We start from the raw sequence: 13246 nt of genomic DNA, 5'->3' as shown, positions 1-13246 counted from the left end.
CCCATCACCGTACACGTGGCACTGAATCTTTACAGTAAATAAAACAAGGGAAATGTTATCAGCACTACTGTATTTTGATGAGGGCACTCCTCACTTTATTAAAAGTACAGTATGGCCGGCTCCATAGGAAGATCCAAACCGTCCATTAGATGGGCCACAGCCTAAATAGGTTGTGCCCCAAAAATCATTTCCATAGGTTGATCCTAACCTTCCGATCTGAATGTTAGAAAGTTGATCCTAACCTCTATAAATCGGAGGGTTAGGATGAACCTATGGAAATGATTTTTAGGGCACAAGCTATTTAGGTTGTGGCCCATCTAATGGACGGTTTGGATCATCCTATGGTGGGGGCCATACCGTATTTTTAATAAAGTGAGGAGTGCCCTCATCAAAATACAGTAGTGCTGATAACATTTCCCAAAACAATAATCGTTTTCTTCTGTACCCTAATCTCAAGTCTTTCTGAGAAGGTCATCTTCTTATATACCCTCCCGCCCAGAGAGAGAGAGAGAGAGAGAGAGAGATGGGGAAAAGAGGAGAAATGGAGGAAGCAAAGAAAAGAAAGTTGAATTTAGAAGAAACGTTTAACGGGAAGCTTTCAAGCCTTTCATCAGAAGAGTATTTGAGGACACTTCTAGACCCTCTCAGCAAAGAGCAGCTTCTCAATATGCTTGTTAAGCTGTAAGAGTTCTCTTATTTTTCATTTCTGAGATATGGGTTTCTCTTCTTTTCCCTAAATATATGTGGGTTTATTCTCTTTCTTTTAATCTCTCCCTTTTTCGTTCTTGTTTGGTTTTTCTTGGGACCATCTAGGGTTTTGTTTATAGGACTAGTTATAAACCCAAATCGGTTCGCAACGTGATTGATCTTCTTGGAGGGAAGATCAGCCTCTTGACCCATTTCAAGAGAAGGGTCAGAGTCCTTCTCTGTGCACAAAAACACAAGCCAATCGAGATAATCCTAATCTCTAAGACTTATATCCATACCAAACAACTAGAGAGAAAAATTCATAAAATATAAACTAATTTATTCTACCCTAAGTGGGACCCTTCTAGGCACGTAACACAAGTCAAGAAAAACTCTTGAATTGGATTGATAATTATGTTGTTATGATCTCTTTTTCTTCTTTGTTATGATTTCAGCATTTTTATGAATACCTAAATATTCCTTTAGGCCCAGTTTGGATTGCAAGAATTTTTTTGGAAAAGTTCGGAAAGGAATAATATTTCTAAAAGTTCCTACTTCTCCTATTCAATTTTTACTAGGGCCCTCAATTTATGATAATTTCTATTTACATTAACTATAATAATATCATTTCCCTCTAAATCATGAAAATAAATTTTTTTAGAACACATTTTCCATCAGAAATGTTTTTCTTGCAATTCAAACATAGCCTTAGTCATTTTGAGTTCTATTTCATGGGTTTGGCGGAAAATCATGTTACCTTATAATGTTATTTATCCGGTAATGTCAGGAATACATGATCGAGGTGTTATGTAGTGAAATGAAAGTAGCTGAGGTGTTATGTAGTGAAATGAAAGTAGCTATATGAAAAGCATGGTTTTAAATTCTGAAAACGACACAAAATGACTCAAATGTTTCCGTTTCCATCTCCACCGAAACCGAAACTGAAACCAAAATGACTGAAATGCATAAACCAAAATCGTAAGTGTAATAGTTGCATACTATATTAGTATGTATTATATAATTATATAGTGAATGCAAAATGTGGTGCATGCCGTATTTATAAATATTTATATGAATTACATGTGAAATTTGGCAGGTACTAAATTATTTGACATGCGCTACAGTGCATGTCATTATTAGGTGTTTGATTTTTTAAACCATTATGGATGGTTATCTTGCTTATATAATGATTTCTAAGTGAGTATTTGTGCTTATTCTAGCCTTTCCAAGAAGTTTTATCTTTAAATTCTATCATTTGCATATCTTTTCATACTTTTCCTTCATTTTATAGGATTTCCACCAAAATCAAAACGTTTCCATTTCTGTGACGACCGAAATCAAAACTGAAATTTAATACCTTGATGAAAAGTTCGATTTTCTTAAGAATAAGAAAATCTAAAGGCAACATAAGTTACAAAACAAATAATAATTAAAAGATAAATAAAGAAGATACACAGAACAATTTTACAAGGATAATTGAGAAACCTTTCTCTTTAACATTCTCAATAAAATAAAATAAAAATATTATTTTGATTGTTTGGGAAGTAAGCCTAAAAACGTATAGCTTAAATATTTGGGAGTTTAGGTATTGTTTTATTGTCAAAAGGTGATTGTAAAAGGAATGAAGTTACTGTGTCTGATGGAAATATTCATGCAGAAGGGGTTTCATGTGTTAAAGAAAGGATTCTTTCATTGATACTTAAATTATCTCATAGTTGTGGCATTGGATGCCCATGGTTTTTAGATGGCATTATGCCTTTGTGCCATGTCCCATGTTGGCAGGATCCTATCATGTATCTGCCCTGTCATCAGGTCTATGTGGTGTTCATACCATTGCAATGTGTCCATGGGGCACACATGCCGTATGAACATATCCATGTTCGCTCATTCTACATCAGCACCTATATATGCGTTTGCTCCACAGCATCGCATGTGTGATGTATGCCCCATGCCAGACGTTTATGTGATGCTTCTGTCATGCCCCTATATTAGAGGCCATGAAATTTCTGTTATCTACAATTAATGTTTGAGACATTCAACCATTTCAAAAAAAATAAAAATGTTTGAGATATTCAAATTCAAAATGTGTGATTGGCATCGGTGCAAAAATGTCTCCAAGTGGAAATGAAATGACTAGAACCATTTCCAAAAGTTGGTTTCGCATACCATTCAAAAAAAAAAAAAAGTTGGTTTCTCATGCACATTACAAATTAAAGCTTCCAATGAAGCCAAAGCACAAGCTCTATTCAAATATCTAATGGATCCTCGGAAATGGGCAAGGGATTTGTGCGAGCATAATGAAGTATATTCTGATGTGATGTTATGCTATTGCCACCCTGTACCAAGGGACATTAATATATTACATCTTATCGTGAAAATTTATTGCTTCTCATTGAGTGCTGTATGGTAAATGGAACTATATTTGTTTTTTTTTTCTCAGTTTTCTTATTGTGAACTTCACGGCATCTGAATATGAATATTCAATGCATGTTGATAAATAATATCACGGGCTATGTTTTCCCTGTTTCCTTTCCATGTTTGTTGATATTTTGAAGCCATAACCGACTGAGAAATCATCTCCTTATCTACCCTCTACTTTAACAGCCTATAGAATACTTAGAGATTGCCTCCTTTATATTGGGGCTATTGGGTGCGCGTGTGCGTGTATGTGTATGTGTATGTGTGTGTGTGTGTGTGCATGCTGTTATCGATTGTTTGCAGTGTGAATTGACTGTCTGTGTGTGCATGTCGAACCATGCAGTGGGTCCCACAATCATTCAGTTGCCGACGAAATTAAAGGTGTTGCAAGTGCAGATCCTGTTCATCGAAAGCTTTTTGTTCGTGGGTTGGCTTGGAATACTACTTCAGAAACCTTGTGTGCTGTGAGTGCATTGCTAATTGTGTGTTCTGAGTGCCTGTGGTAGTTTTTCTCTAATAATAACACCTTAGTGCTCTAGCCATCTTCTTCCCCATTCAAAGAAGCAATCTACTTCCTAGACCCATCTTTTTTAGATTCAATAGCAACCTGTCTTTATTATTCTTTTGGATTATTAGATTGGTAGTACTAGTCTAAAATTCTTCAAATTATCTTGTTGTTCAGGCATTTGAGATGCATGGAGAAATTGAGGAAGGAGCTGTAATCGTTGACAAGACGACTGGTGTATCACGTGGGTTTGGTTTTGTTACATTCCGACATATGGAATCAACTCAGAGCGCATTGAAAGAACCAAGCAAGTTGATTGATGTAAGGAAATCATTTTTAGGTTTATTATTGTTTTTTTTTGGTCAAAATGACCAAAGCATCTCTGTCATCATTGAAAAGTTCTTGAAAGATTGGAACACCAGCGGGAGGACTAAAAATTATGTTGTTTTTCCACAAAATGCTGAAATTAGTAGCGAATCCTAGTTCAAAAACCACACATTTTGTCATCTAATGAGAATAAACTGTTAATGTTCAGATTGAAGTTTGGTATAATCATGACTAAAAATGCCACCATCTTGTGCTTTTATGTCAATGTTTGGTATTTTTGTGTACCACCATCTTGTGTTTTTTAATGTCAATGGTTGGCCATTTTTGTGTACGGAGTTTGTTGTCGTATTTATCTATTTTTCTTCTATTAGCCTTTTGTAAAAACCTATTGTGGATCTTTTTGGTACAGAAATTGGGGATTATTTTTGTAAAGTATGACAATGAGAATATTTTCGTAACCTCTCACTATTCTGTTTCCCATCCCTAATGGTAATGCATCATCCGTGGTCGAATTTCATTTTCATTAATTGCTATTTCTCAGGGTCGATTGGCTGTCTGTAACCTTGCTTGTGAGGGCCTAAGCAGTGCATCTGTAACCACTGATCAAGCACAAAGGAAGCTCTTTATTGGGGGTCTGTCACCAGAGATCTCAAGCGAGACTTTGCTCAATTTCTTCGGTCGGCATGGTGAGATAGAAGAAGGCTCAGTTGCTTATGATAAAGAAACAAAAAAATCACGGTACAAAATAGTACACTCTTTCCTCTTTCTATTTTTTTTTTTTCCCTTTTTTTCGTGAGCAATATCGAAGGCAAAGTTGGAACCAAATCAATCCTCCTTACCAGTCATATTCCCAATGATAAGATCAGATCTATCCACCTCTTCTTTAGCTATTCCATCTGCTATCTCGTTTGGTTATCTTGGAATGTGCCTAAAGTCTGAGATGTCAACCTAGTACAATCTTACAATTCCATGAGGAATCTCACTGATTTTCATGTACCTGGTAATTACCTCTTATCCCATGCTGTTACATTATTTGAATCCCCTTACACTAATGACTAAACATGTTAGATAGTTCCTCCTTTTGCTCTTATTTCTGCCTCTTCGATTCCTTTCTCCCAATTGGGCAGGAATTGGCCTTGATAACCCAAAGTCAGTTCTAAAGATTCTGTTGAAAATGAAACTGATCATACTAGGATTCCCACGTGAACTAGCATCAAAATTGAGTTTAATTGTGTTAAGGTGAGGGAGAATCAGCCTAGGTTGAACATAGATAAGCATTATGTTATTTCTACAAGTGATCCCCCATCCAGGATTGGAAGAAGTGCTATATGAGGACTTCAAGATCAAATATAGAATGCTATGCTTCTGCTGTCTTGGTCTTTCGTTTTCATAAAGTGTTTTGCCTATCAGAATAAAAAAGATCAAATATAGATTTTTCCCCATTCCTCACTCTCCTCTCGAGACCAGCACCAACTTATACACACCATCTTCCAATTTCTTAGGATGTCATCTACTAAAAACTTCGGAAAATCTTTTTCATACTCCATCTAATTACGGATATGTTGTTCCCATTGAAACCATACCAATAAATTTAGTATTTTCTTCAAAGATAGTTTTATTTTTACTCCAAGTTAATCAAATGACGGCGGGTGGGAGCGCTTTCCAAAGCATTCTTTGTGACCAAAAGGTACGGCTCCAACGTATAAAGATATCAATCATATCAATCACCAATCTTGAAATACCCAGGTCATGGCAAAGCAAAATAAAATTGCCCCCCATTCCTATGAACCACTTTACGGTGGATAAGTAAATGGTGCATGTCTTCTTCCTCTTTACAAAGAACACACATGCAGGCATGGCCTGTCCCAAGCTATACTCGCTTGACCATAGATATCCTCAGAACTTAATCCCATCTCCCAGACTCACCTTAAACCTTGCCTGTGACTTAAATGTAACTCTTTATATATATCCTTCTCTCTAATTTTAAGAAAATTAGGCATTAATTTTTTTATATCACTGCCTAATGTTTCTTCTCACCAACCAAAATGTGAAGAACAAAATCTCACTTCTCAATTCAAAATGCAGTCGTTTGTGTATTCTTACTCTTTTCTCCTTAATAAATTTCTCGTTATTTAAAAAAATATGCAGTGGCTTTGGATTTGTTACGTACAAGACGGTGGAGGCAGCAAAGAAGGCTATTGATGACCCAAACAAGATCTTGGGGGTAAGTAGGATATGTCACATGCGCAGTTTTCTTTGCTCGGTGTTAAGGAAACCTTGCCCAAATCCATGGGGCTTCAAATGACTTGAATATAGCCTTTTATGTGTCTTTTTATGTGTCTTGGATAATGAATAATTTCCTGTTAACTTTTAACCAAAGCTCAGTACATTTCTTGAAAAATTTGCAACTCAATGGGGTAGTGATTTCTCTACCCCAACCTATGTTTTATCTGTAAACACTACAAAACTCATTGTTGCATGAAAATCAAAGGCACAATACTTTAAACTTTCATTTTTGATTCTAAACTTGTAAAATTTCATCAATTTTACTGAAATTGAGATTATTCAGCAGATTTTTTTTAAATAGGTTTGGTTGGCTGCAGGGAAGGACCATTATTGTAAAGCTTGCTGATACACAAAAGACGAAAGCGGTTCAAACACAGGTACCGGCAGCAATGGTTCCAATAGCTATACCATTTCCAGCTGGTTATGTGCAGCCTGGAAATGCACAAGTTGTTACCACGGCCCCCGTCGGTTACTCTGCCTATCCCCATGCCTTAGCAGCATACCCAGCCAGCGCTTACCCAACTGCGGGCCCACAATACGCTCTCCAACCCCAAATTTCTTATGCACAGGTTGCTGTAAAGAAAGAACCAGCTGGTCTACCCGTTGGAGCACCTACAGGAGTTAGTGGGTACCCATACTCATATTACTCGCTGAAACAATAACCAAAGCCTCAATTTAAGCTTTTGTTATTGTTGGATCAAGTGTATGTTCATCAGGTAAATCTAAATATTTTATCTTCATGGTTTTGGGAGGTATTATCTGATGTGAATATATGTCTGACACATGGATTTTGGAACTCTTGAATCGACTGTTCATCGGATGGCTCCTGTTGTATATGGACCATAAACTCATACTGAGAACATGGTTTTAAATTTCAAGACTGACACCGAAATCACTCATACCCGAAATGGTATTTTATTTCGTCAGAAATTTCGGAATTTCGGTCAAAATTTCATTTTCCCAGAAATTTCACCCAAAAACCTGTTTTTTTTTCTAAATATTTAAATATTTTACCGAAATTTTGGAATTTTGGTAATTTCGGCCGAAATTTTATATCGATTAAAATAATGTTTTTCCGAAATTTCTATTTCGGTGGGTCCGAAACCGGTAACCAAAATTTTAAACCATGACTGAGAACACCATCCGAACCATCCAATTGATTTACTACAAATTGATGGTTAATTAGAAAAGCTCTTTGCTGTTGGTTCAAGTGTTCATTTTGCGGGATGGTTAGGATCGTCTGGCTGGAACAATTTTTGGGGCCATTTCATCATGGGTTCTATCTGACCCTCCAGATCGAGGGTCCAACCATCCCATGTGTACATTAGACATTGGTTGTTTCATAAATATATTGTGAATGGTTACCATAAGACCGTTCATCTGTTTTTGATCTTTTTCCTATAGTTATTATCAGTTTTGTTTTGTTGGAAAATTACATTTATTTATGTAATGCTCAGTTTCAGGTTTATGCATCTGGGTAAGATCTGATGTTTGGATTTGGGAGGACAGGGCTGCAATCTACCGAAATGAGAATACTGACTCCTGGGGCCAACAGAGAAACTGAAACTGATTTGGGGGGTGTATTTGGCTACTGAATTGCAGATATCTTATACAGTCTAATTGACCTTTTAGTCTTAGTTTTTACTGTTAACTTTTAATTATAGTCGCATGAGAGACCTGTTCTTTTACTGTTAGTATCAGAGAAGTTCCGCTGGACAAGGATTTAAAACTATATAAAATTTATATAAGCTAATGAAATTGATATATTTTCAATAATTTATCTGAATATCTATTGCCCAATCACATTTGAACGGAGAATTTGATCATTAAGAACAGTTTTCGTTAATAGGGCATCGATCTCTGTTTCGCTTGCTGGGATGTATGATATATTTGCTGCCCATCTGGGGTCTGATACAGAGCTGAATGAAAGCAAAATCCTTGTAACCGCCAACAGGCAAGCAGATCATGTACAGTTGTTCCAGCTGAAGTCCAAGCTCATAGGAATGCATGTAAAGGCTAGGTTTTGACCATGGAAGTGGATGAACTTGGCTTCTGTTTTCAAAGGGAACTTTGAAGATGCAATTCTGTATTTTACATGGATACAGAAGGCTGGAGTTGTTGCCAACTAGTTCACCTTTTTCATTTGTCCTTAAGCCTATCTGGGTCTGAGAGAATCAATAAGGGAGAAGGAACTTCTTGTAGTATAATTACAAGGCGGTTTTGTAATACCAGACACAAATGAAACAGAAGAAGGGAGTCTTGCTAACTGGCTTGTGATTTTTTAATGAATGTTTTGGTGTATATGTATGATTGAAGGTGACACAATCATTCTTGAAATTACCAATCTTTTTACCTTAATCAATCCTTCTTCGCCTGAGAGTGGCAAATGAAGAAGCAGAGATGTCATGGCTTAAAGAAAGCATTATTGCTGATGTAATACTCATTAGCAACCAATTTCGTACTCCATTGTTTTGAATCAAAATAAACTTCAAAACAAAACAAAAAGTGGGGTTCGGATGTTATGGTTCTAAGGCAAATGCTTTGATTGATTTGATGGAATCGGTAGAGAGATGTAGCTTCATGGACATCCATGATCTGTGGGTTCTCTGTTTTTTTCGACCTAAAATGGGTGTAAAACAACTTTTATCCCTATTTCTAAGTAGAACATCGCTTCCAGTCTTTGTAGATGAAATGTGAGCAAACAAATTCCAATACTAGAAATTTTACTTGGACCAATCAACTCAAGCATAGCCATCGATTTTCTTCTCTCTCAGAAGCTTGATAATTGGGGAATCCTCCCCATTTTCATGCATTCTGGAGGAATTTCAGAACTTCTATGGCTTTTGCAGTTGATTGAGACTTTCATGAATTAAAAAAAGGAAAGAACTCGAATGGGGAATGCACTTAATTAACATTCTCTCTTCTATTTGGTGTGCAAGCCAGTTTTCCTACTAGCATAAAAGACTCATTATAAGGAAAGAACTTTATACATTAATCTTGTAAACTAAACATCGAGCGGAGGAATCCAAGCTCATTTATATTTCAGCATTTCTAAAATATGTGCATGTGACATGTGCAATCCAAGAAGAGTTGAAACTTGAAAGCATGTAGTGCCCATCTATAAGCCAATCCAACAGCAAACTAGACCTCAATAGCTCCTTTATGCATATGGAGAATGAGATTAAGTGAACAAAACCTTCTTTGCTCAAAGAATTAATGTCGAGGAACTTGCCCTCGAGCAAGATCTAGTTGAGAAACAGAGTCTAAGTCCATGGCAAAGAGCTTCTATCACACCAACTCTGCAATCATATCTCCAAAGAGACCCCAGAGAGCAAAACCATCTAGTCAGCCTCATCTCCCATTACATTTCAGCTTTGGGAACAAACCAAATTAGGTCCTCGCCCAACAAGATTAAAATCTGTGGATCCCAAAATGTACAGTCCTGATACACCGAACTTCTGGTCACGGTGACACTACCACCTACATTTCCTTTTTGTCCATGCCCCCTTTGGCAAGCTTATCCGCTTCCCCATTTGCAGAGCGGAGTTTGTGGGAGAATTGAGATTGATTGTCCAGCAACAATATCTGATCTCTGCTATTATGCTGGATGCATAACTTCCATGTACCCGGTGCTAAGTTTCTTGCCCACACTATCTTTATCAAGAAAAAGAAAACTCAAAACTCTCCATGAGAACATCCAAACTCTACCATATGGAATCGTATGAATATTCTATGCATGCTGTTTTTAGATCGAATGATGTTTTCGAACAGTTAATGGTACATTTAGTATTCCCATAAAGCTTAGTGCATGAGCCCATAGTTAGGTTTATAGTGGTGGCACGACAAGGTTTTGAGTAGATCTTTAGCTAGGAGAGTCTAGATTGGGCCATGCATTTCTAAGTCTATACCTGTTAGCGAACAATATGGAGATTATGGTGAGTGATTATAGTTGGGGTGGGGGGTATTAGTGTGGGTTATTAGGCTTAGGCGTAACCTAAAAGAAGAAGAAAATTAGCAATTTATCGGACCTCCTCTCCTGTCTATACTCTACTTATTTTTCTTCCAACGCTTTGGACCGAAGAGTGTGGATGCCGGAATCCTCTGGCTCCTTTGTCGGATCTTTTTTCTACGGGTTGGCGTTGCTTCCTATGTGAGACTCCAAGTGCGCAAAGGTGTGGAAATCTTGAGCTCCACCATGGGTGCTTGCTTTTGCTTGGACGGTAGTAAAGAAGAAAATTAACACATGCAATAGACTGAAAAGAAAGAAAGTCCGTCTTGCAAGTTAGCGAGTCCTCTGCAAAAGGAATGAAGAATCATTGGAGCATTATTTAGTACATTGCCCTTTCTCGTGCCGCATATGGATGAGCACTATCAAAAGCTTTGGAGTCTCGTGGCCACTCCAAGGCTCGAAAAAAGACATCCACATGGACTAGGGATCCCCGTTTGGCAAGATGGACCGAGCAATGTGGTGGCCAGTGCTAATGCAATATTTGGCATCTATGGAAAGTACAAAATAACTGGGTTTTCAAGGATAAAGAGAGAAGCTGGAGTAAGATTGCACTAAGTGCCAAGATGATCTTATCCATTGGCAAAGAGGCAGCAAGGTAAAACTAGAGTATCAGTGAAATTCTTTTTTTAAGGGGACGGGCAGTCCCCCTTACAGAAACAGGGGCCACATATAGGGTCGATCACAAAGACCAAAAAGAGAACACAATACATCTAAAGCTCCAGGGGGCCGTGAACAATAACAAGAGTGTCCTCGCGGTCTACCCCATCCTTTGCAAGAATATCAGCCCATTTATTGGCCGATCGACGCCTATGCTGCAGAGAGGGGAAGATAATAGAAATCAGGTCCCTGATTTCATCAATCTTGTGACCCAGACACCACGGACCACAAATTTTATTAGACGCCCATGCAATCGCATTAGATGAGTCCCCTTCAGCAATTAGGGGACCCAGATTGTGATTCGCATACCAACGCAAACCAAACAGTAGGGCCGAGACCTCTGCTTCATTAGCATCACAACACCCAACCGGCCCCTAATAAGACATAAGAGGATTACCCAGATGATCGCAGAAAACCCGGCCTATGCCCGCACTCCCCGGGTTCCCGCGAGAACTCCCATCAAAATTTAATTTTATCCAGCCGTCTGGAGGAGGGCTCCACCTCGGTAATACTAAGATTTGTGCCTCTTTTCCACAACCACCGTAACCCAATTCCTAAGGATGTCACCGACGGAATATTGGATTCCACTCTTGGATTTAGCCCATTTGATAATTGAGAGTTAACATTCGCCCTGCTCCATTCCTTTCCTTCAAAAATCCGGTAGTTCCTCTCTGCCCAAATATGCCATACAATTGCGTATGGGATAGATAGCCACATAGCTTCACCAACACAACCGACATACGCTCCCTCCCCAGTTCGAGATGACCGATCTTATGCTTTTTTTAAGGACCCACGAACGTCCAAAAAATCGGATAATGCTCATCCACACCTGAAATGAGAAAGGGCACAGTAGGAACAAATGGCTCAAGGTCTCGCCAGCCTCCTTACATAGAACACACCGACTTGCCAAGCTAAACCCACGGCTCATTAATCTGTCACATGTGTTGATACCTTTGAGTAATAACGACCATGCGAAAGCCGATACCCGAGGAGGAGCGACCCAACGCCAAACATCAGCCAAACGAGAGGGGTTGCCTTGGTCGTTATTGAGCTTCATGAAGAAAGATTTTACAGAGAAACCCCCCTGAGCATCCGGGGTCCAAACCCATCGATCCATTTTCGAAGATGATAAATAAGTAGATGATAGCAATTCAAGAAGGCACCCCAAATGGACAATCTCCAAATCATTAAGATTGCGTCGCAACCGAATGTCCCACACAATTTTGCCACTAAGAGCGCACCTGTTATAATTCTCAGCAATAGTTGACTCTGGGCAAACAGCAAGCCGGAAAAGATCCGGGAATTTCGCATTGAGTGGAAGATCACCAAGCCATAAATCAACCCAGAAACGAACCGAATCTCCCATTCCTGGTCTAAATCTCACAAGAGGCAAAAAATCTTCCCTTGAGGAAGAAACGGACTTCCACACACTCGAACCTCTCGTGTTTGAGGGACCATTACAGACCCAATCCCCCCACCCCTAACCATATTTTGTCGCTATCACCTTGTGCCACAAAGCCTCTTTCTCCGTTCCAAAGTGCCAAAACCATTTCCCCAATATAGCCCTATTCCGGAGTCTTTTTTTGCCAATACCAAGCCCTCCATATCTTTTATATTTGCAAACCTTATTCCAAGCGATAAGGTGTTTAAGTCTCTTTCCCTTCCCATAAAAAGTCCCTTCGTAACTGTTCTATACGATTAGCAATACTTACCGGGATCTTGAAGAGTGACATATAGTATACCGGCATGTTTGCAAGGGCCGACTTTATAAGAGTTATGCGCCCCCCAAAGGATAGATTGTGCTTCTTCCACATTGCCAATTTCCTCTCGATTCTCCAGATAACCGGATCCCATAAAGTCTTTTTGGGGATTCCATAACCAAGAGGTAATCCGAGGTATTGAATAGGGAAGAAACACCTGACAGCCCAGGACTCTTGCATAAGAAGCCGTCACCGTCGGATCGATGTTTATTCCAACCACTGAACTCTTTGACAAATTGATTTTCAGCCCCGAAAATATCTCTAACCAGCGGAAAATGCGTCTAGCATTAAAGACATGATTAATATTGGCCTTGATAAACAGAACCGTGTCATCTGCGAATTGCAAATGAGAAATGGTAGAGGGATCATGATGGCTAGGATTCAATCGGCGAACAAAGACTCGATCTTCCGCTTTGGAAATGAGCGCGCTTAGAGATCCAGCTACAATAATAAATAAGTAAGGTGCCAGAGGGTCCCCCTGTCGTAGGCCATGCGAACACCCAAAATAGCCTTCGGGAGTTCCATTAACCAAGACCGAAAACATAGCCGTCTTTAAGCACGCCGATAACCATGAACGCCACTTCGACCCAAATCCCA

At 38.9% G+C, this 13246-nt stretch overlaps 1 protein-coding gene across 2 annotated transcripts; it reads left to right on the top strand.

Annotated features, from left to right (window-relative positions):
• The first annotated feature begins 475 nt into the window (after positions 1-475).
• LOC143846256 (UBP1-associated protein 2B-like) lies at positions 476-7999 on the top strand. 2 transcript variants are annotated; one of them, XM_077354689.1, is made up of 7 exons: positions 476-681; positions 3449-3569; positions 3788-3931; positions 4479-4675; positions 6086-6161; positions 6541-6939; positions 7687-7999. In XM_077354689.1, the coding sequence occupies exons 1-6, from the start codon at positions 524-526 to the stop codon at positions 6883-6885; spliced, it is 1041 nt and encodes a 346-aa protein (XP_077210804.1). In that variant the 5' UTR covers positions 476-523; the 3' UTR covers positions 6886-6939; positions 7687-7999. The 2 variants fall into 2 exon arrangements, with proteins under 2 accessions (XP_077210804.1, XP_077210803.1); XM_077354688.1 differs by having other exon boundaries at positions 7681-7999.
• Positions 8000-13246: the final 5247 nt, after the last annotated feature.

Source organism: Tasmannia lanceolata, unplaced genomic scaffold (assembly GCF_043159265.1).
Source record: "Tasmannia lanceolata isolate RefF3 unplaced genomic scaffold, GAP_Taslan_0.1 ptg000015l, whole genome shotgun sequence".
Lineage (NCBI taxonomy): Eukaryota > Viridiplantae > Streptophyta > Magnoliopsida > Canellales > Winteraceae > Tasmannia > Tasmannia lanceolata.
The sequence above is the reverse complement of the archived record's forward strand: the minus strand, read 5'-3'. Positions and strand labels throughout refer to the sequence as shown.